This window comes from Pyxicephalus adspersus, chromosome 1 (genome assembly GCF_032062135.1).
Source record: "Pyxicephalus adspersus chromosome 1, UCB_Pads_2.0, whole genome shotgun sequence".
In the NCBI taxonomy this organism is placed as follows: Eukaryota; Metazoa; Chordata; class Amphibia; order Anura; family Pyxicephalidae; genus Pyxicephalus; species Pyxicephalus adspersus.
In genome coordinates this window covers 45340136-45365124 of record NC_092858.1, presented here as the reverse complement: position 1 = coordinate 45365124, position 24989 = coordinate 45340136, and the positions used below count along the sequence as shown (strand labels likewise).

Here is a 24989-nt window from a genome sequence, read left to right as displayed (position 1 = left end):
GTACTTTGCCAAAACTCTATGCAAGCTTACTCAGGGGTAAAGGTCCCAGAAGCCAAATCATACTCAAGTTATATATGAAATCTAAGTAGGCAGAGTGCCTATAAACAGCTATATTGGTCCCAAGACAAGTAGGGGAATTTACAACTGAAGTACACTTGTCCCAAGTAGATTTGAAAAGAACAGTCACACAGTTGACAATAAATATTCTTACCCTTGTGTTAAAGCTTTGTGAATTAAACCTATTAATGTCCTCACCCTGAATCAGGCAAAACATTACAACTCTTCTCACAGATTTTCTATTTATTCCAAAGTAGTATCATGATTAAGAATCCTGTTGTGACCAAATGAAGGTAGCAAGGTGTTTGCAGGATCTGTATATAAAAACGTCCATCCACAGAATTACTGCAAATATGTTCCATCAAGTATTTTCTTTCCATCGCCAAAACACATAGCTTAAAAACCCATTCAGCTGACATGTATATGAAGCAGTATGTTACAGAACAATTGATTTTTTTTTCATTACAATTTCATGTGTTTTTATTATACCTGTTTATCTGTGACTCGGTAGAATTTGGAGAGCTTTAAATAATTATTAACTCAAACAAGGTATACACAATGACATGTAGGAAAAGAGGTGTTGTGGGTTTCAAATCCTGAATACAAATCGGAAAGCATCCTCTGGGAAACACCTCTGTTTATTATGGGTAATAATTATACATTCTCATAGTGTGTTTACAAGGTAATACATATATTAGCCTCACCTCAAGCTCCCGTAATCTTTCCACAAGCTCCTGGATGACTAGCGGCTCAGACACCCCTCCACTAATAAGCCGGATTTCGTCCTCCACCTCCGACGTCATTCTCTGAAAGAGGGAATATACCCAAGCTTAGTAGTGACTGACATTTGACATATGGACAACGCAATACAATGTGCCCGACTCCAAAACATAGGCAACAAAACACAAGCGACGTCTAATAACATCAGAAATAGAAAACTGAGGAATGAATCAGGGCACAGACACAAACTTGGGTCTAAGAATACCAAAGACTAAACATAGACTTGTGTTTTCAATGGGCTATGAACTTCCTGCCAGCTGCAGACCTTTAATTAAAGTGGCAGACGTCTTACCCGCAGAACTATACAACAATAATGACTAAAGTAATAAAATGAGCAATGAAAACAGACAAAACCAGCATCTGAAAGCATCTATAGAGACTCCAATCACAACTAAATCTAAAATCGATAAGTGTAAATTGTTTGTAGTATCTTTAGGACTGAATTTTACAAATTGTGAAATTGTGAAGCTGTGTATGTATTAACATAGTCAGGACTTCCCGTTAAACTAAGGTCTTAAATTTAGCTACCTACTTCCCGTGACTCCAAGTCCTGCCCCTTCTAATGCAGACACACAGTATTCATTGTAGTCTGCCATCTATTGCTGTACTTACCTTGTGTGTCACATATGCCTGACACTTCCACTGATGGAATTCACAGATACCAAAGTTGTAATGCACCTTGCAAGCATTCTTGGACCACTATTCAGCAACAACTTCTATAAACTGTTTGTATTCACGTATAAACCTAATTTGTAATATAATTTCCTTTGTTTAATGCAGGGTTTAGTTGAGCTTTGCAGGAAATCTGCACAGAGATGAATATGGAGTCGGCCATTTCTGACCTCTACTGCAGAAAATGCTAGTTGCATGACTGTCATGCTAATTCACTGGATTCAAAATTAGGTAAATCAAGGACAAAGATAATGGGGATTATGACTTCAATGGCATTACAATCTTTCTATGTTAAGCTGCGTACACACGGCAAATTTTTCTCGCCCGATAATCGGTATCGGCCAATTATCGGGCGAAAATCTGCCGTGTGTACAGTCGGTCGTCGTCCATCGTCCGACGACCGTCCTGGCGGATCCATGGACGATGGACGACGACCGATCCTAATGAAAGGGAAGGGGAGAGCGCGCAGCAGGGTGCCGCTCCGTCGCTCTCCCCCTCCCCTCTCCATAGAGCATCAACGGTGCTGTATGTACAGCATCGTTCATGCATCGTGCAGTCTTTTCTCGTTGGAAAGGATCGTGAAAGATCCTTTCCAACGAGAAAAATTGCAGGTGTGTACGCAGCTTAAGTGACTCAAAAAGCACTTAAGCCAGATCAGTCTGACAAGTAGTGTTTCCTGAAGAAGGTCAGGGATAGGTTACAAACTTAACTCAGTTCTGGCTTTATTTAAAGTGTACAATACACCTCACCAATCCGTCTTTGCCAGATATAGTATGCATGTGACCATGGGAGCGCCAAATTTGGATTTCCTTACACCTTTTTCTACAACAATAGGTGCTGTATGAAGTCACAGCCCCATATGAACCCCTGGTAGGTAATCTTCCAATAATCGAAACCAAAATCTGGCATAAATTCCGTACAGAATCCTGTCAACAGTGGACCAAGTTTTAAGAATCAGTTATATACCAAATACATAGCAGAAAATGAAAAAGTTAACAATGGACCCATACATGTCAGACCCCAAAGTACTGCATCTACTGATTTCAGCATTAAAAGACTTTGCTGGCAAAAAATATATTCTGTGCACATACTGGAGTAACACATTTACTGTATTAAGTCATATGATCTGTCAGTCAGTACTGTGAGGATCTTCTGTTATCTATAGCACTTGGAAAGCCATGTGAATATAGTTTGGGAAGTTTTTTGGATCAGCAGTTCAGTATGGTGCGTACATTTAAGGATAATGTACATTTACTTTGCAGACAATTCAGAATAAGTCTGTTAGAGATAGTTTCTGTTCCAGAGTCTATTCTGCTTTGTAATAAAGCCAAACTTGAGAAACCCAGCTAAATACGGAGATAGAATACATATTTTTGGGAAGTTTCACCTGCCAAAGGAGTTATATTTTTGTCCACTTATTTCTAAAATTTGTACAGACAGCACAGCTGGCCTTAATTATTGACATTTCTCTTTTGCATTTGGGTAATACAACTAGGTCTCATCTTCACCTAGCTTGTGATTATTAAAGGAAAAGCAGAAGAGTGATGAGCTCACCTCTCTGTTACTCTGCTCTTTCCTCCTGCAAGTATGTTCAGTGTACGCTCTGGTGCCCACCCTATGGGTCCCTGTACTGCCCTACCCCTCATAGTCTTAGCTCTGCTGTACAGGGAATTGCAACAACCTACAGGTACTTAAAGCAAATTCAGGTACATACACTAAATTGTTTGTAAAGATATATCTGCATTATTTAATGAAATCCTATCTACCTGGAGCTAAGCTTTTAACTTTGTATACATAGATTGCATTCCAAATTCCTAAAACATACATTGCATGGAAAAAGGATAAATAAAAAATGTAGTATGATATGGTAACCATGTCGTGCACAGTATTATAGTCGATCTGTGGCTGAACATATGTTTCCATGTCCACTTATCTCAGCAGATTTTGAAGGCAGTGAGGGCAACACAAAACAAAGACAGTAAATCTCTTTGCCTTAAAACCATAAAAACTGAAGAAAAAGGTTGACTGGAATAATGATGATACCAACCAATGAAGAATAATCCTTTATTGCTTCAAAAAATAGCTGATCTAGGCATAAAATTGAGGGTCCTCTTTTTTTTCTTGGCAATAGTTTACATGTCATTTGGAAAGATTTTGCCATATACACCATTTATTTTTTGTCCTTGTTATGTAAAGCATATGCACATGTTTTAAATGTGCTGATATAGACTCTTTTTGTAGAATATTAGATTTAGTTTAACACTTTGCAGTGAGTTATAGCAATTAACATTTTGAAATCATCTTATGAATATAAATTAAATTGTACTGGTTTGTTATTCTATGCAAGCTTTACCGCAAGCCCAGATCATCATAGAGAACCCATAGACATAGCAGTGTCATATACAGAATCAATCAACACTGAAACTTAACATTTCTACAATCATAAGCACAGTAGAAACTTCGGGACTGGGTACACAGATCAATACACAGTATAACATAAAACACTATTCATGTAGATAATAAACTTACTGACATGGCTACATAATATATGGACAATAAAACATTTTTTTTTCTGTGCATAGTCATGAGTTGGGGCCTATTCGCATTATTATTATAATACTACAGCAAAAGCACCTTTTTCTTTTGCATACCGATAGATGATTACATGTAGTAATGAAAAAACATGGATTTGACATGCTATAGTCATCATCTCACTTTAATGACAAATAAGTGACTACACTTCCCCCCCATCTGGTTTCACAGATTACGGAGATTAGGCGATTCCCAGAATGCACAAGGATCTGTATAGAATGTACATCTGGGTGGGAGGGCTGTATGTGGAGCCCCAGAGAGAGAGAAACAGGTCACCCGTGTATTCACAAGCACAAAACATCTGGGGACACAGAAACAAACCTTTCTATTGATCTTACCTCATTTGTGATCTCATACCCGGGAGCTTGGTGTGCACAGGGTCCACATGTCACCCAACCTACAATAAAAATATCAAACTGTTATTGAACCATCAAACAATGCTCCCTGACTAACCATATAGCCCTATGGCTCATCTTCAATTAGATTGCAAGTTCCATTTCTCTGATCTTCAGAAAAAGCTGACATACTGTGTTGGTACCAAACCATTAATCCAAGAGGTCTAACCCTGGACTATTACTCCCTCGAGATCCTAATCACATCTGTTAGGCAGTTGTTTCTGACCTCTTTAATGATGTGTGTTTTTAAGCTCTCTGCACGGCACAATGCACACTGCATTAGAGATCTGTGCTTCTAGGCCATTCAGTAATTAAGTGTTTGACTCTGCATAATGTATAATAACCTGATCGCTACAGCACTACTGATTACCTCATGTTACCCTGTTAGTGCACAGGCAGGGCCTAGTACAATACACTGGCATTTTTAAACCTAATTATTATTTCACTGCAACTGATAGCTAGAATTGAAGATTTGTGTTTACTGTGTTATAGATTCACTGCAATATTCATTCAATTGCAGAATTGCATCACCATTTTATGCTTGACCTCTTTGACAGCTTTTCTGTTGTGTGAAGTTACATAAAACCTCAAAAGATCAAAAGCCTGTATATGCAATTTACACAAGTTTTTTTAAAAAAAAGATGATACTTCCATCTTTAAGGCAAAAAAAAAAAATAGCAACCCAAGCTATGGTAATCATAAATACATTGAGATACATACAGTAAACAAACTTGCTTTAATGCACTACTCCCGGGAACCATATGTTCCCTTTTGTTTTACTTGCCCTGCCATTGTATTTATCTCCAAGGCTAAATGAATGACCAGTACTTCAATAAATGTGACAGGACTGGGCCAATAAACAAGTACCAGTGTTTTTACATGTTTAAAGTCCAAAGCTGTGTAAGCTTCAACTCACTCAAATCATAGTTGCAGTTATTACTAGTGTTCACCTCTGAACCTACATATATGTACGTTCATGTAGATAGCTAGATGTGCCAATCCCACACTACACTTCAATAATTGGAGCCATGGTTTATAAAATAACAAAAAAGTTGTAGCAAAAGTGGGGAAGGTATATCCAATACTTATTTCTTCCACTGAGGAAGACTTTGTGGAAATCGCAATTTAGGGCTCAAAATTTTCTGGTTCTTTCATAGGCAGCTAAGTGGTTCAGTGGTTAGCACTCTGGCCTTTGTAGTTATAGGTCCCAGGTTCGAATCTCGGAAGTTTGCAGGTTCCCCCCATGTTTGCCTGGGTTTCTGGCATTCCAAAAACATGCACTTAGTTAATTGGCTTTCCCATGAAACCGACCTTAGAATGTACTAAAGTCATTTGACTATGGTAGGGACATTAGATTGTGAGTCCCTTTGAGGGATAGCTAGTGACAAGACTATTGACTTTGTAATATGTTGGCCCTATATAAATACTGTGTAATAATAATAATTATACTAAAATAATGTCAATGTTAGAGGGTTGAAGGAGCAGCTATTATCCTTTGATTACTTAGACATCAAATGGACCAAATTCAAATACAACAATACTCGAGTACTAAACTATTTCAAGAAGATTGGTTAAACTTATAGAAGATCAATTACTTATCCAAAACATTAGATTGTCGGTAGAATAAACTGTCTATGTGACATACATGTATTATTTGCACATTATTTTGTTCGTAAGTATATCCAGTACATGAGACCCAAAAACCACCCTGTAATCTCAGTAATAGAAACATGCTGTAACGGAGGATTAGCATTCATGCTAAAACAAAAAAACACACTGCTAACTAACAAACATTTCTAATTCAACTGGACTCTTAATTAGTTTTTTTTATTTAATAAAACGTTTTCTTGCTTATCATGTATAAGACAACATTGATCCTGTTGCCTCCCATGAGACTCAATACCAAGGCAAAGAACAAAACAAATCACATAACCACTGGCTACCAAGACATTTGGGACGTTTCATATTGTTTTTAATTAGACCCTGTCTTTTTGGACCTGCATTGAGATAAGAGAACCAGCACAGCCACCAGAAAAAACAAAGCACATTCCAAAGACTGAAAATATAATAAGCAATTATGTCAACCCTTATTTGCATAAATAATTACCATTAAACCAAATTGCACATTAAAATGTATTAGGATTGCGGTGATTACAGATATAAGAGGAAGTAGTACAATAGGTCAGCTCAATGTAAATATTCAACAGAATTCTGATAAAGGTTCCTCTTTCTGTACAATCAATGAAAATGTATTCTGCTGAACCAGTACATTGATTCTATTTAGTTCCTATGGGCTAAGTGCAGGTAAAAATCGGTTCTGAACCGTCTCTACCAATACTTACAAGACATGAGAAATGACATTTAGGATTACCTAGTGTCACTATTAGATCATTTATAGCAATTCCTTTCCTTTGGATTTCCCTCTACTTTTTGGACAGAGGCACCAATAGCCACCATATTGCTTTTACATCAACTTTATTAAATGTATGCATTTAAATTTTTATTTAAATGTATGCATAGAAGCTGTAAATGGCGCAACCTGGGTTTACAAGGTTAAAGATATACAAATACTATAAAAAAAAAAGGATATCAAGACAATGGTAGTCTACAGAAGCACTTTTTGAGATTTGCTTTGTTACTGTACCCAAATTGAGTCCATGAGTTTTCTTAGAATTGTATGTGAGTAACTAATCATTAAACAGTTCTTTTCAGTTTTAATTCAAAGTTCTAACATAAAGATATAATGATTCTGTCATTCATTTCATTCCTGAAGCCGTCAATCGTGTATCATATCTCCTCAATCTGTATATCTACGATACGAGATGATGTAAAAAAATTATAGAAAAGGAAATTGAACTCATTTCCTGAAAGACTCCAGGTTTGGTGTACATTTTTATGTTCTAGAAATATATGATCTTAGGAATGAGACTACAAGAACAAATAACTTGTCAAACAAATTTTGTAAATCAGGCCCATTCTACATCTCGAAACATGAAGGCCAAAAATGGCTTTGACGTTCACACTGGAACACAATGGGATTAGCCCTTCCATTAATTGAGGCTGAACAAGAAAATCATATATCATTATAGAGTTCTATTAATCACTAGAGAGTCTGCTGAGTAACTGGTGAGTCAGGAAAATGCTGCATTCAAAAGCACCTAGGGAGTTAAAAAGAACCAGAGCTCTCACTTTAGGACGAGGCTCACGTAGGCAGCTTCTGCCCTTCTATCAAATAGGTGCCGTTCAGAATACTGGAGATATATCTCAGGACACTGCATTGCAGGCACCCCAGCACATACAGCACTACTACACATCACAGGCCAGCTCCGGGGAATTGTTGCTTTGTATATCAGAGTAATGCAGCGTGCCGGTGACATGAGGACATTCAAAAAGGAATGAGAGAGCCTGGTTATTTGACCTGAAAACTGCACGCAACAAAGGACAGCACAACTGGCCACAGAGTCAAAAGGATGTGCAATGGTGAAACCTGTAGTAATAAACAAATCACATTATCTAACCTGGAACACAATTATTTAGAGTGCACAGACCTTTAAAAAAAAGCACTGCACTTACACTTAATATAAAAAAATGTAGACAAGAAATTGTATTGGAATTAATTACTGTTTTGTCATTCAGGTCAGGTATTCAGAGTTTTCAAATAGGAATGGATGGAGTATTTAGTATAAAATAATCAGATTTCACAGCAGTACATTATCTTTCAGGGCATTCAAGACATGCGAGAGGCAGTGCACTATGTACTCCTATAAGAACAGGACTATATTGCATTCCAGGGATGTAGAATAGATGAAGCCCAGTCCCTAGGTGTAAGAGATAGGCCATGGGGGTGGATGGGATCTGTCAAACAGATTCAGGAAGGTTCAGTAATGCAAAATCGATTCCAAAATTATAAATCACACAGCGATTCTGTCCATATCTCAGAATGCAAATAAATGTATGTAATGTACGTAGCTGGTACAAATATGACTACTAATCAGTTTCAATAAACAGTGACAGTGATTTAACTTAGGCAGCTGGACTGTTTGTCCGGAAACTAATTACTCCATGGGTGGTCCTCAGAATTATTTATCTTTATAGGGACACTGATGCAAATAACAGGCCTATGATGAATATCATATTTGTAGATATAACAGAAAGTTACATTTTAGAAGATTATGAAGAGAACATGGCAATGGCTTTAAAATATAAAGCTCAACACAAGCCTTACATGCAGGTACGGACTAGTAACTAATGGCCGGGTTTGTTATGGTACAATACCATTTCTTTATCAGGGTCAGACAAAGCATCATTGATCTATACCAATACTGAGAACAAATATGTTTAGAATCAACATTGAAGAATAAACCAAAAACTATGGGTAAATGTTGCATATGTTAGGCAAGTTACACATGGCTGAATCAGATAATAAATCTTTTATACATTGCATTATTTTATTCTGAGTATAAAATCAGACCCTTTGTTTTACCAAGTTACTACGGTAAACTGAGAACTCACATTTCAGTTATTGGTTAGTGTTGTGCTCCAGGAACCTGCACTATCTTATCAAATACACCTGTAAGTCAGAAGACGGTGTTCATCAAAGTATTGTATTCACATGTTGCAGACGACACAAATTGCTACCCAGTGCTCAGAAGTGATTGGCTATATATATATATATATATATATATATATATATATATATATATCACAAATGAATATGGTTATAACACATTCAGGTTTTTACAAAATGATATTTGAAATTTTGGGGTAAAAATTGTTTTAAATACAATGTAAAGATATGAAGAACAGCAACATTCTGCAGTAACAAAACTTGCAGAGACAATTGCTCAAAAAACACTGAAAAGTCAAGGACAGTATGTAGATGAAGGCTCAGCTTACTGCAGTGTCCTTACAGTACTGACACTGAACTAGTGAAGGTTATCGCCTGCTCAGACACTGATACTTCAAGTTTCCAACTGAAACAACTAGTTATAAAAGTATAATTTTCTATAGTCAGGAGATCTTACCTACAACATACACACATTCCATAAAATTATTAAAATGTCACTGGCACAAGTTTTTGTATGCATAAAGCTTTGTGAGCATTGTACCGATATACAAATGCAAATACAAATACAATTACAAATATAAAAGCAGCAAAATACACATGGGCATAAATACAGTGACACCATTAATGCTGGAATAATAACAATCGTTGTATTGCTAAATAATTAAACCATTGTTACAGATTTGCAGATCATTGCAACAGATGTGCGCCTCAATATTATCGCAGTCCTTGCTGCAAAAAATGCCCAGCTTGATCAGTCACCCTAGAGCAACTCACTAGTTAACCTTTTCCTAAAAAGTGTCAGCTGATAAATCCAAACAAACTATGTTCCTAATAAGATTGTAAGAGCAGAAAACCCATTTACCATATCAGTCATTGCATACAGTATACAAAGTAATATATGTATTTTTGTCCTGAGCCTCTATATTATTGCTGACATCAGGCAACAAACTCTACGAAACAAGGTAGATGCTAGAAGCTTGTGCCGTAAGCCGTGTTGTCAGAAAGTATGGGAACACATGATCCTTGTTACCAGGCACTGCCAGACTCTGCCATGCTGCACCGCTGTACAACCCACAGGTCCTCACCAAAGGAGCTACCATGGGTCGCAACGTTATGACACAAGAGATGGAATACAATGTTGGATAGAGACATAAAACCAAACTAAAACTCTGGGGTATCAATCTGATTTTAATTCAGCATAACTTTGACATGCACCAAACCCTCCTAAATAATACAATGAGCACTCTTTAGTTACATGCTTAACTTAGTAAAGTTCCCATTACTGCACAAACATTGTTTGGAAAAGCAAAAACCTAGTGCTTTCTAATGAATTGTTACTTTTACCATAAAAAGGTGACTGTATGTGAAAAATTCTGCAGATGATCTGACACCATTAAACTTGGAAGTCCTAGTAAGCCATCATTCTCCGTTATCTTATCAGCACAACACAGAGTGGCGTTTGCAAACTGCAATATCCACCATTGATAAACTAACAACGCTAGGTTAGAATGTATCAGTACCATTTCATCACATGAAAGAAATAAGCACACAAGATGATGCAGAAGCTCTATAACCATTGCCAACACAAAACAAACATAAATCAAGTTAGTAAAGCAACATCTGCGGGTAGCTGGGACGTTTACAGCAGTCTTGATGATGCCAGCTAGTGATGTATATTTTGTAGATCTGGAAAGTCTTAATAACACACAATCTTGTAAAGAACCCAAAACCAGTAAACCAGCCTAACTACCAATACCAGCTCACCTCTAGCCTGCCGCCTTCTTAGCGCTCACTTCATAGAAGCTCTTTGAGAGCAGGCTGCCTTGGTTATTGTGCTGCATTGTTAGCTAGCACAGGCGCAGCAGGGAAGAAGGGAGGGGGCTGAGGGACATGGAGGAGAAAAGGGAGGGGGACAAGGCTGAATCCCTGCCAGGATCAGTGTGTGCTCATCCTGGCCTGTAGTGCCTGTGGTCCCCCTTCCCTTTTGTATGATGTAAAGAGAGGCCCACGTCATATACACACATGCACTGCAGCCTGCAGGGCCCTAAGGGACAATCCTTCCCCCAGCCTCACATAACAAGTGTCTTCCCTTCTGTCACACAACAATAGGAAGGGTTAGCCAGCCATATTACCAAGAGTTTTCTTGGTCAAGGTCAGGCCTTTAACACATATCCCTATAATGATTCCAAAAATCTTTTTTAGATCTTCACCAAGGATGACTAAATTGTTACACCCATGTCTATAGAAAAAGAAAAATATATCCAAAACTCAGACACTGGCCTATCGATGACTTTTATCAAGTATTGAAGTTGTTTTTACTCTTTTAAGTTAAACTTTAGTATAATTTTAAAGAAACTATTTAAAAGCGCTGCCTGGAAATCATACTGATCTAAGGGTTTCTGACCTACGACTTGGGTTGAAAATGGCTAATATTTTACCTGGCCAGACAATAAACATGGGGCTTTTGCCATTAATAGTAATAAACTGGAATAAAAAAATAAACAAAAAAAAACAGGATAAGGCTACTTGGAGGAAAATTCAGATCATGAATCTTGACTTCTCTCTCTTGACTTCAATGGCTGCATTCCTGTTCTAGATCAGTGACCTATTGTATTAAGGTCAAACAACAAGGAAACTATCAGAAGGCAAGGCAAGGCAATATCCATATATATTACAACAGAGACCTTTTAGGAGAGTGAACACTGTGGTATTAAAGTGTGTGTCCAGTAAAAACTTTGTTTAGTTTTGGATGGAGTGGGTAAGGATTTGAACTCCTTTTGATATTTTTACTGCTATTTGAAGCATGTTAGGGAGATATCTGATCATTTGCCGTGAAGATGACATTGATTTTTACCAGAGAGAAAGTAAGGAAATATTTAATAATCCTTTATTATGGTATAGTAGGAGAGGGTATGCTGCCCATACATGGGTCAGTAGGTGTATGAAAAGGTAGATAACATATCTCCCAGATATTGTCAGCTTACTAGGTACCATGGCACACCTTTCCACAAGCCACATCCTTTTCCTAAAATTATAAAGCCCCCCCCCCCTCATTCTATGACCACCAACAGCAAAAATCATCTCCTGCTAAGTTACATTTATTGGTTTGTGGTCAGAATGGAGGGAGTCACACCAATCAGTAATTCCCAATCAATGGCAGATTGATATAAATCAATAAAATATCTATTGGGATGCCTGAAAACAGATTTGAGGATTGTATCAGGTCTAATGCCAAATCTATTTGAAATATTTACTAATATATAACTCTGGTCTGTTACATATTCTTGGACTATTACCATAGGTGAGGAGGAATAACATTGCAATGGATAGCGGCAAAAAAGGTCAGGGATTCTAATCCTTCCCTTCTGTCCAAAACCAAACATAACTGACATATTTGCACACATGCTTTCCTAGTTTTTCATGATCTTCCACTATATGCTTTTTTAACCTGCACATATGAAAGAATCTCAAGTTTATCAGGATCAGCCATTATAGGATGTGGTGTAAATTGTGTGGATGGATCAGCTGCTAGAAAAAAAAATCTTTCCCAAGAGAAATAAATGCATTGGTTTATTGTGTCTGAACTGAACAAAAATAAAGTATAAATTAGGAAATAGCCTGTCTCTGTGATATGTGGAGAAATGCAATCATTTCAAGGATGACTAGACTAAATTACTCTCATATTTATGAACATTGTGGCAAATATTCCTGATTTTACATTGAGTGGCAGCAATTAATGTAGGTTTTTGGAAGACAGAAATTTATCAACACACTGGAAGAATACAAAAATTCAATGCCGGTGACATCCTACATCCAAGATTAGATCAGTTTGCAATTCTTTGATGCACTATACATGATGAAAAATATGCCTTATAACAGCATGACGACTTACCCTTGACAGATATGTTAACATTAACAGGCCTTCTATGTTGTATTTTTCTCATTTTCTCATAAAAGATTCCAGCAATGGTATTTTTGCACTGCTGTTTATCACTTTACAGCTATGTAAATGAAGTAATGTAACCCACCATATCAGATGTCACTTACACAAAAGGGCAAAATGCTCTGAAAATTATGAAGATTATGCAAGCCGGGCTGATAATGCTGCGATTTAAACTGGGTCAGCATTCTGCACATAACTCCCTCTAACAATACGTACAGTAACTGTATCTCTGATCAACAGTTGTGTTATGTGTCACTATATAATTTCACACAACAAAAGACTGTAGTCCTGTATATTCCATGTACCTGTTCATCACCAATGGTAATTAATACAGAAGAGGTTTATTCCACCGTTCATTGTACACTTCATGCTTATAGATCTAGGACAGGTACTCCGATTACAGCCTAGGGATACCGCTAAACCATCCCTTGTGCTGATAATGGACGGCTGCAGTCATCTTTCTTGATGTTAACAGTTTTTCACAAAAACCAGTTCAGCGTACAAAATAAGCTTAGAAACCACTGCCTAATGAGTTTCACTGACAGCAGGTTTAAAGATCATGTGTGCTGTCAGGTTTACTCAGCAATAATAGGGTTAAAAGGAGGCTTATGGATTGTTTGTTGTAATAAGCTTTATTAATGGTTGGCAACTATAATAATGTGGCTTGAGACGTCCAGGCACAATAATAAAAGTGATGAATGCCCACAGGGTACCATACCTTTCCCAGCTGGCGATCTGCAGCCTTTACCAGCTAAGTGGCCAATGAAAGGTCGTATTTGAAGTGAGCCTGTAGCAGAAATCAGCAAAGGACAGAGCCTTCGCCTCTCTGAATTGACCCTGCAGCCTGTTTCATACAAGCCATTGTATTCTCATGCAGCAGCTGTGGATGGGTTATGTAAGGCAATATATACCCCCTCCTTCTGCTATACCTCCAACTGAGCCGAAGGATTTATTATTACATACAGACATGTGGGGTCTCAGCTGTACATCTGGAAACTGCCAATCCCACTGCACCTTTGCTTGGCATTCATGTGCCTCTCAGCTTGTGCTCATACTAAGTGAACACACGTGAGTGGCATCCAGGCACTAATCATTACTTATGCTCATATGACCGTCAAAACGTTTATAGGGCATGTGACTGGCAAAATCACCTACAGAAACATTTCCATATAGAACACAACAACTACAGTACATGAGATAAGCTCAGCAGCAATATTACAGGATGAAAATGTTTGCCATATCTCTTTTGTTTGTACATAAAACAAAACATGGCAATGGACCGCAGCATACATAAAGCTCACACAGAAAGTACTGAACTGCAAGTGTGTGTTAATTCAACAAATCAACAGTCAAAAGACAGATTATTTCTTTGCATTAGAAATGCAAACATATACCTAAACAAGGACATGATCCCAACCACAGACACGTCTGCTATGGGGAATACCAACCTATGGGCTTCAGTGTAATTTGGCTGCAAGCAAAAATGGTGAAAAAGAGTGTGCATGCAATTCAAGAATGGCTATCAAACTGCCATGAAAAAAACAATTGTATTAGTCCTGTGTCTTCTAGCTGAAGAGCCGGGGGTTCTATAATATTACTGTTTATAATGTTCTTTTCCAATGACTTCAGGACAAAGGCTACGTACACGTCAGATAATTCCCATCCAGGGGCTATCAGACGAGAATCTGGCGTGTGTACAGTGCTCGCCATTCATGGATCTATCCTGGCAAATATATGAACAATGAACAACGAATGATTAAAATGAAAGTGAAGAGGAGGGAACGCAGCAGGGTGCTCTCCGTTCTCCCCTCTCCATAGAGCAGTATGTACAGCGCTCGTTCAGACATCGTGAAAGATCCTTTCTAATGACAATTACTAAACGTGTGTACGCAACCCACGTCTTTTAAAAGCCCATGTCTAGCTCACTTATGCTCAACTACAGTACTTCGTATTCCTGTAACTCCAATATGCTGCACCACCTCTGTGCAAGCTCTATGTTGGAAGGTGGATGATATTGCTCCCTTCTCCACTTAACAGTATTGATTGAGCCATGTGGGAGCACAGAGTGAGCAACTGTGAGTTTGAAGGAATTCCAGACACCCAATGTGCAAGAGTATACTTTCATTAAAAATAATGAAACCCTTAACCTAGCATTACAGCCAGGGCAGTGGCATTTTCAGATGTAGCAGTCAGCAATAATGACCACTATACTATCTGCTCAGTTTTGTCAAGGTGTGTTAAATTGAGCTTAAATGCAGAGAAATCCTGACCTCTATTCCAATAATTTAGGTGACCGGATGAAGAATCTACCAAGATAATACTTAGCATAATAATTCTCCATCCTCCCTAAAGGCTATAATGCAAAGAAAACATTGATACATTAGTACAAATATAACTATTTTTAACTGGGGAAGTACATTGTTTATATATGAATGCCATTAGCTGCCCAGCTAAATCTAAAATTTAAAGTGCAGGATGTGCAAATGTATTTTCTGCCAAACGGAAGTTAACAGTAAAATAGGGATACTATTGTGTGCGGAGATCCATCCACTGCAAGATGACTACATCCTTTGTGTAACCGTATTCTGTGCACTGGATGGAGGAAGACATGTGATGTTTTACTACTAGAAAGTTTCCTGTATCACATCATACACAATAAAAAAAGAAACAAGTACATCTGGCCACCCAAACATATCTGATTGTTGCATGCAATATTAAGAAAAATGCATTGTATCCATACCATTAAACCAACTGCAATTCAATAACATGGACCTAAATTTAAAGTCTAGGCCAAAAAAAGCCCCTAAGTAATTAATGTGTTTATACTTTTCGTTGTATTCTTTAAATTGTAACACAATAGGCTCTATTTTAAACCCTAGGGGCATCACTGTTGGGCAATTCCATAAATGCAACACTAGGGCCTTGTTGTTAGGAGTAAAGAGCACAGAGAGGACCTCATCATTGAGCTGATCTAGCTACTAGCTAGTCACTGCCTTGACAACATTAAATTGTAAGGCCCTTGTACAGTGAAAAAGCAGCTTGCCGTCATCGATCTTTTATAAAGAGTGGCTGAATGGTGGGAATGCCTGCATTCCTGCCCTAAACGAAGCATAGTTTGATTGTTCTAACCTTATGCTTAGTTTACACACTGGTAGTAACTGCCAGCTGGTTAGCATATGGATTTTAACCAGGTGTTTATTCTCCCTTTGCTCAAAGCGGGTATTGTACCGCTTTCTGTGGTTACCACTAGTAAAATACTGCTACTGCTACAATGCAAAGCCTTAGGTTATCTTCATATGGAAGTTTTGTAAATGGCCCTGCCACTGTTTTTTAAGCATTTAAATTCTGTAAAAACACTTGCTCATTGAGTTCCTTGAGGGTGCTACATTTTACAACTGCTATGTTTTTCTGGGGATCAATTATATAGTAGACCACTTTCACCAACTTCATTGGCAAGCAGCTCCCCGGACAGGAAATGGCTCATGATTATTATAGAAACAAAAAATGGACCACTTATCGCTACTTCCTGATTCCGTTGAACAAAATGGCGACCTATGTAGAACCTTCAGGAAATACAAAGATATCAAAAATGTTCCACTTCTACTTCCTCTACAAGCCCATCCACCAAGAAACTATTTCAGAGGCATTTAAAAACAAGTTTATACCTGCAACTGCCCTAAATCACTTAGTACATTTTAGGCATAACCAGCAAGTTGATTGAGGCAGTTGGGAAGTAGTAACTGCTCTGCTCTCAAGCGTCAGCATGAATATAGCCTATCAGCTTTATATGTGAAGTGAATATTTGGCTTGTTGTAGGGGACAGATGTAAATGGTTCTATATAAAGCACTGTGGGAAAAGCTTCAGTGTAAAATAAATACAAAAAAAAAATACAGAGATGGAATTTCCAGAGCACATTGCAAAAAGAAAAAAATACAAGAAAGACTTCCGCTGCTGAGAAAGTCAGGAATGCCAAGTGTGCCTATTCACTTTGAACCCACAGAAAGCACTTGCTTTTTATTTCCCAGTGGCAAGGCAATGTGTTCTTTTTATTTTGCAAGCAATGTGGCGTCTGAGGGTCAGGTTCATTTGTTTTGCCCTTGTATGAAATTAACAATGTGGAAAAAGTACTATTCTTCTCTACTACGCCATTTACTAAATGCTGCAAAGGTGTGTATTCCCGCTCTATGAAAAGACAGTACCACCTACTATGAAACAATAGATACTCATAGTAAATGATAACAGGACAATGGAGGATTTGGTGGCAACAGATGAAACATCTAAAACCAAAAACACACATATTTGGTTTTATTGGGAACAGTTTATTTGGTCTGCAGGACATCTTGCACTTCAACAGTGCTAATAAATCTTTTTTTGTTATACCTGGAAAACCTACCTTTTAAGGCGTGTTTATAAATACTTCATGACACTACAATATTCAAAATTTAAATAAAAAAAATAAAATGTATTTATTTTGCAATGCAGTGCAATATGTATAGATTTCACACTGTTCAAGACTTATGATATTACACAATAAAACTTACATGCATAGATGTAGATAAGGCATAAGGAAAATCTTTAAATATGTGATATAATAATTATTTCATTAAAGAAAGTTTGAAGTTGTAACTAACATTGTATGGGTTAACTAAAACTCCCTTTCACAAGTCTACTTTTTTGAGCCAGGATCACGGCCAGCCATGAAAAAAATCCAGCCTAAAATCAGCAAAGTTGATTGTCAAAAGTTGGAAATGTAATGAAAAGGCAGAATTTTTTGATAAAGAAGACTTGTTAGCATGAATTCAAACATATAAAAACAAGGCTTAACTGAACATCCGTCTCTGATACTGATCGAAGAACTGTGGGTCTATATCTACTGGGCACGACGTGACCTGAATGCAAGTATTGATTTCTGATATCTCTTGTGTTCACTCCTGTGGATAATATTTGTAGTGATGGGTGGAAGGTGGCTAGAGCTCCATTGCCAAAGTCAAGATTTGTGCCACAGAGATATGGGCTATACACTTCTATTGTTAAGTTTATGCCAAACCTTACAAAAACACAATAAATAAATGGTGATGGGAAATGCACTACAATTTCTGCTTTGTCTTTTGACCGCATGAATCTTTCAACACCTAGTTACCTGCATCTTTGCTGCAGGGATTCAGCTGAACCGGCAAGGAGCCTTGGCTGTCAGTGTAATGTTCTGTTGACATTCCCTGCACATCATTTCTTATTAGACTTTACCTGACAGTAAGACAATGACTCGCATTAGCTGATGGCTGGGCAGCTCCTGAACTTTATTTTCCCAAAATGTGTGTATTTTTGGTGAACTCTGCTTCACTTAATTGTTTTATTAAGCCAAAGCATACATGCAATGTATAGCTTTTACGCAGACCTCTTTCTTATTAATAGGAAGTTGAAAAATTGTACATTCCTCTTAAGTAAAGCATTCTCTATCTAAATTAATAAAATAACCTTTTCTCTAAAAGTCATCTGAAGTATATATGCTGTCACCTATAATAAATCTAGGATTACACATTTGAAGGTTGAAACCGTGTGTCAAAAAAAGTTAGTAGATTGAGGGCCAAAACATATCTTTGCAATAATGTGACAATACACGCATTATTATGTTGCCTTGGTATTTTAATGAACAGCTGCAGGATAACGAAACACATGGGTATACACTACTGTGCTTTGTGTTGTATTGAATCTAAGGAAACGTTGCATGTCCTTTTTAAGTCTGTTGTTGTGCGTTGGCAGCCCATACAAGATAGACTGCCTTCACACAACATGCATTAATGCAAAAGAACTGACAACACTAAATTGGGCAATTATTTGCAAATCATGAGTTTCATCAAAAGTCAAGATTGGATAGACTTCCTAAGCTTCCCCATTGGTTGTTACGTTTAATTGGAAGATCTTCTTAAGCAATTTTAAAAGTAGGTTAGAGATTCATAAAGAGGTTTAGTTGCCTATAGCCATATAGCTATTTTTTTGTCATGTGGTTTTTAAGGAAGGAATCCTTTGAATATGCAATTTTACATTCTATGGTTAAACATGCTTATCCATTCATCAGAAGACAGGCAATGACCTGGCAGCTTTGGACAGAATGCGTAAAAGTGTCTGAGACTTTTTTCAGACATCACACTGAATGTAACTAGAAAAAAAAAATGCAAATAGATTGGAAGTGGTACCCATGAACAGTCAGTGCATGAATGAGCATTTCCATCATCAGAAACATTCTTTCTCATGGATATGTTAGAGAATCTCCAAAGGTTCCATGCAACCTAGTGCATACCCAATAAACAAGATATCAAGATAAAGCAGTGCCTCCCTATCATCCCAAAGGTCTTTATGCATATTTGGATGTCTATAGCCACTTTTGTGCAGTACCCTAGGAGAAGATAATCAAGGTATGAATTTTACTGTGCACAATAATGAAAAGAGTTGCTTTGGAAAAAAATAAAAAGTTTTTCCCTGCCAACTAAAGACAATGATCTTGTCAAGATATCAGTGTCATAAAAGCCTGTGGTGTTTTACATAAAGAAATTGCTGTGTAATAATTAGCTAAACACAAGAGGAAAAAACAAGCACCAGATAAGATGTATCTAGAGCCCCGTGAAAAAATTAATTTTCAGAATAAATGTGTAGGCTGGCTCAATCAACTCAAGAACAACAATTATACTGATTACATTTTTTTCTTATTAAACCGCACAGGACAAATTTCCTATAATTACCATTCCCATGGACCATGCACCTTTATAATAAGCATCAACAGAAACAGTAAGACATTAACATATGTGGCTTTTTTCTTGAACAGGAGCTTTATTTGGTCCATAACAAGAAGTCACAATATATCCCTTAAGATGAAGGGTTGTCAATGTGTTTATCACTAGCATACTAATGTACAACTTTTAAAGCACCTTGCAGATATGCAAAATCTTTATCAACAACAGCAAACCAGTTGCATTTAGTGCAGACATTTCTGGATGTAAACTTTTTTTTTTTTTAGTGGGAACCAAAATTTTGATTACCATTTATTGATCTCTATCTGAAATTGCTAGCTGTGTAGTCGCTTTTGGCTTCATGAAAAGTCAAGCCAGAACGCTTGTTATTTGTGACTTACGTCACTTGACTGTGACTTACTGTTACGGCTGTTCTTAACTTCTCAATAATTAGATAAGCAAAGCAGTCAGGAAACTTCCATTTTCAAATGGCAGCTTCTACATCCCTTAATACAGGCTTCCTTTAATTGTCACTTTATTGCTGATAAAGAGCAACTTTTACTCTTGAGAATATTGCACCTACAACAGGGTCTCAGCTTAAAACGTGGGTTAGGTTGAGCTGTCATAATCCAAATAAACTGCCTGGTCAAAAAAGTCACACACTCCAATATATGATTAGGGCAAGCTTAGCTTTGATTATGGAAAACTTTGGCCTAGGGATTTTTTTTTTATATTCCTATGCATTTATTTCTGTCCATAAATGCATTCCTGTTTTGTAGTGATGATTGGGGAAGTCTGTCTGCTGTCCCGTCTTCTCCAGCACTCCAGCAAAGTCTGGTCTGTAGTGACCTATTCTTGTTTGAAAGTGATGTCTAATGTTCCCTGAACCATTATTTTCCAATATAAACACAATGAATCCTGGCAATGCCATCTTGGATTATGTCTATGCCATCAAGGAAAAAAAGAGTCTGACGATGGAAAAAAAACTGGTCATTCGGTATATTTAGGTAGTCTGCTGACCTCATGTTTTGGACACATAGACTTACCAAACCCAAACATACCTAACTGAAGCAAACCCAGGCTATCTGCTTGGGGAAATTCATTTTATTTATTTTTTTGTATAAGGTTTACCAGTGCTGACCTGCTACTGATAAATGCTAGTCGCTGTAAAGTTTTCCATTTCAGCATATGAAGTCACTAAACTGGTAAAAGGATGAAGCATCAAAGCCTGAACTCTATGGTTTGTATACTTTCAGGTCTGTGACTAAAGATATTGAAGATACTGGATAGAACGTCAACCAGGTAACTATTATTTTAGCAATCCACATGGACAGCTCAGCACAGGTTACTTAGGTTGAACTTAGTAAAGTTAGAGATTTCGCCACCCAGCTTTGTACAGTTTCAGGTATGAAATGTAAACCCACCTGCAGGGAAAGAGGACAATTTGCTGTAAGATAAAACATAAATGATACAAATGACATATTTAAATTCCCAATTGGGTTACACAGCAGGGTAAGGCAGCAAAGGCAAACTCAGCTGTATTGGCCAGCAGCTGCATTGTGAGCCTTGAATGTATTGCTCCCTTCACTCAGGCATTTACAATTAATGGGGACTTCCCATAGTCAGGGTAAGGCGTAGACGAAGGAGGGAGGGCTAGGGGGGTTAATAGAAAAAGGGAGCACTGCCAAAACTAGCTATTTTTAGCAGCACAGGCCTCATTTTTATGAAGTGATTTTAGTCCATTGCAGAAAAACTTTGTTCCCATCTTTACTGTAGCATCTAGTCCGTTTCTTCATTATGTAAAAAAAAAAAAAAAAAAGAATACATTTTGGGTCTATTCATTTGGCTTACTTTGAACCTTTTTCTAATAATTAAAGTTCATGTTCTTTCTTAATTGGCTCTGGAAGTGAAGTCATCCTCCAGCTATGGCTACATGAGGCATTCCTGAATTACTAATGATGCTTGAGAACCAAAGGACTTTCTCATTAAAATGACGCAAACAACAAAAATAAGCTAAAAACAAAAGCAGCCAATAAAAGTAACAAGATGTGTTTCTCGCCACTAATTGGATGTTACATTCTGCAAATCAAGCTGCATCCAACACACTTATAAATTTAGCGCCCGACTATAGCTTCAAAGGTGTTTCAGTCTGTTCAAGAATAGAAGATTCCTCACTGACAGTTTGAGTCCTTTCTACAAGTCAATAGAGAAGATATGATAACTCATTACATGAGCCCTTATCTCACTGTAAAAAGACAAGTATAAGTTCCCGTCTGTCATCACCATTACTGAATAGGTCAAGGTCAAAGAAGTACTTTGACCATTGAAATTATTCTTCTCATTGTACTTGGAAAACTAATATAGCAAATAAATAACTAAATTAAAATAATAACTCATCTATTTGCCCAAGTAAACAATACAGGGGAACAGCTGAACGGATACTAGATTTTCACCCAAGACAATCACAAACATAAGTCTTAGTTTGTAAATAGTTTTTATCTTCATGCATATGTGCAAATACTTTTTTTGGTATATTTCCAGTGTATGTGATCTAAGGGACCAAGAGCTGACACCTCTGACTTGCACCACCTTGCTACTCATGAGAGCAGTTCTGCAAAGAAAGATGCAAGCATTTCAATTTAACAATGTGACAACAGAAAAGCAATGCAATATAAAAGATTCAACTTCTATCTGCTGAGCTGTTCTAGGAGAAGTGTGAGGATAAGCGGGAGTGATCTGCTGCAGGGGCACAGCAAAATAAAAATGCAGCAAATCATTGGAGATGCAAAATGGTCGATCACCATCAACCTCCTTCACGACTTTGGAGGATACCTGTACACACTCACCCAAGATGATCCCAAACAATTGTTTTAAGGTGAAAAAAATCTGTGTGTATGAGGCAAATTAAAATTCAAACATTTTTTGTTTCTGTTTTCCAGAAGAGCCACTTAAGATGTGGGTTTTATTTTTCATTTTTACCTTCAGTTTGTTAATAAAACGTATTTACCCATATGAATTAACCTCCAATATATAATTCAAGATTTAAATATATATATTTTAATACTGTTTGAACAATATTTGGGGGCTCTTCAATTTTAATTGGGGAGAGAGAGTTGCTTTCAAAAGTTTTGCTCCCGTCCTCCAATCCTAATTACGTATAACCTGGCATGTGGCAATCCGACAAAACACATATTTAAGGTACACTAAATGAACTGAAAAATTCTTCTTTAAACAATGGATAGTGTCTGCAGAGGAAGACATTAAGAAACTTTGAAGTATTCCATTAGTAATAAAAGAAGCAGCCACAAAAGAATCGTCCCACTTCACTACCTGCAGCTGTGCACATTGACAATACAAAGTTTTTGTTAGTTTTTCTAAGGTGTCACAATGCATAGTGTTTGTACTAATTTTCTTTCTTTTGGGTATGTTAAAGATGATCTGTAATAAGTTATATGTTTAAAGAATAAAGTCAGTGAAGGCATTAGAAAAAGCTGGTCCCTCAATAAACACAGTGTTTCATCTCTACAGACCCCCTGTAAAGAAACAGGAAAACAGCCAGGAAAGGCCACCCCAACAGGAGCTGTAATCAGGCCCGGGCAGGAAGTGAGGTGAAGTCTGCTAAGGAAATGGCATCCAGAAGCCACTTCAAATGCATCCTTCTTTAGGAATGCCACAGCAAGCAGGCACTGGCCTTGTAATCTCTTGCCTAAGGCTAGAATTGACAAGTCATGTAAAACATCAAAGTCTAATTCCCCTGCGACTTCTACGGCTTTTTTTCCACACATAGTAGATAAAAATAATACACAATTAAAGTCTGTTAAAAAGCAGAGGACCCGTGTTACAGATCTTTTTAGCTTACTCATCGATTTCTGCCGGCAAAACTTCATTAGTGCAGACAGCCGCTTGGCTAGCTGGTAAAATAAAGCCTGTCTTTTTTCTTTTGCAATTTCAAAACTAATTTTAAAATGATCAATTAAACCCCCTCCCCCCTTTCCTCAGTGCCAGTGCTATGCCAAGTATAGTTTTCTGCAATTAAGCACTGAAAAGAAGCAAAGCAATTACAGTTAGCAAACAGAAACAAAACAATGATTACGGTCTACTGATGTGAATGTACTTTAACAGGAAAAGCCAAAAACGTATTTGATATTTAAGCAATGCTTGTCATATAGGGAATTCATTTTTATAGGATCAATAACAGTTTAAATTTGGTGTATGGGCAACAATCTGATAAAACAAGTTTTTTTAGAGGAATAGAAATTTTTGGAATTGATTGAAGAAATGTTCCACATGTGTCACCTTTTCCCCTTTAAAGCACAATATATATGCAGAATTATAACAAGGCTGTATTGAAAGTAATGCAAATATTTTTTAACATTGGACAAATATAACATGTTGGAAGAATAACACCTCCTCCCCATATGTGTTTAGAACCCTAACTTCATTGAAGGTGAGTAATGCATTCCAAGCAGAATCAACATGTCGGGGTGCAGGTTGTGACATCCATAACAGAATACAGAAAGTTTATGGAGAGGACATCATTGACCAGAGCAATGTGCACAGATATATGAAGATGTTTAAAGAAGGGGTCACAGATGAGGTAAAAGTGGCTGGGAAGACGAGGATATGACAGCATACACCTCGATTTTTTCAATCAGAATTTAGGAGTTGGGTTCATTGATGGCACAAATGCATCAGTTGTGACACAGACCATGTTGTGTAGAACCTTTGTATAGAGAATTACTCTACCAACACATGAAATCTAAACAACATATGTCATTGGCCACTTTTGCATTACTTTCAGTACAGGTTCCCTATAAAACAACAAAGGCCTGGAAAATAATTGAACATAGAAGCACATGGAGAAAATCTGTGGCTTTTTGCACCTTCTTGCAACTGCTACCTGAAAGTTTGTATTAGATCAACAGCACAGCAGTACAATTCAGTCTGGGTTTATTTAAAAAAAGATCCATGAAAATATTTTCAGGGATTTATTCTGCTCTGTATTCCATGGGACACCAACTCTTTTTCCACGTACATATAGAATATAATTTTAAGAGAAGGTCATGCCAGCATAAGTGGATGTTATTTTTTAATGAAATGTAAGCTCTATAACAGCTTTGTTTGTTTTGATAATCCAAACTACTGCATATTGTTCCCCTTCAAAAATAGAATAAAAAAAATAGAATGCAACATGATTAAACTTTTGGCCTTTAAATTTCACATGTGTTTTCTGACAATGAAACAATAGTAACATTTT

The 24989-nt window shown here is 37.2% G+C and overlaps 1 protein-coding gene across 3 annotated transcripts in view; it reads right to left on the bottom strand.

Moving 5' to 3' along the window:
* Positions 1–24989, bottom strand: part of NCKAP5L (NCK associated protein 5 like) — a 56834-nt gene that overhangs the window by 19220 nt on the left and 12625 nt on the right. For 2 of the 3 annotated variants that reach the window (XM_072409548.1, XM_072409563.1), the window contains exons 2-3: positions 4440–4498; positions 762–863 (exon numbers count right to left, since the gene is read on the bottom strand). In XM_072409548.1, the coding sequence (XP_072265649.1) occupies positions 762–860 (99 nt within the window). In that variant the 5' untranslated portion in view covers positions 861–863; positions 4440–4498. Of the gene's footprint in view, positions 1–761; positions 864–4439; positions 4499–10827; positions 10913–24989 lie in introns of those variants that run through there. The other variant, XM_072409556.1, reaches the window with a different exon arrangement.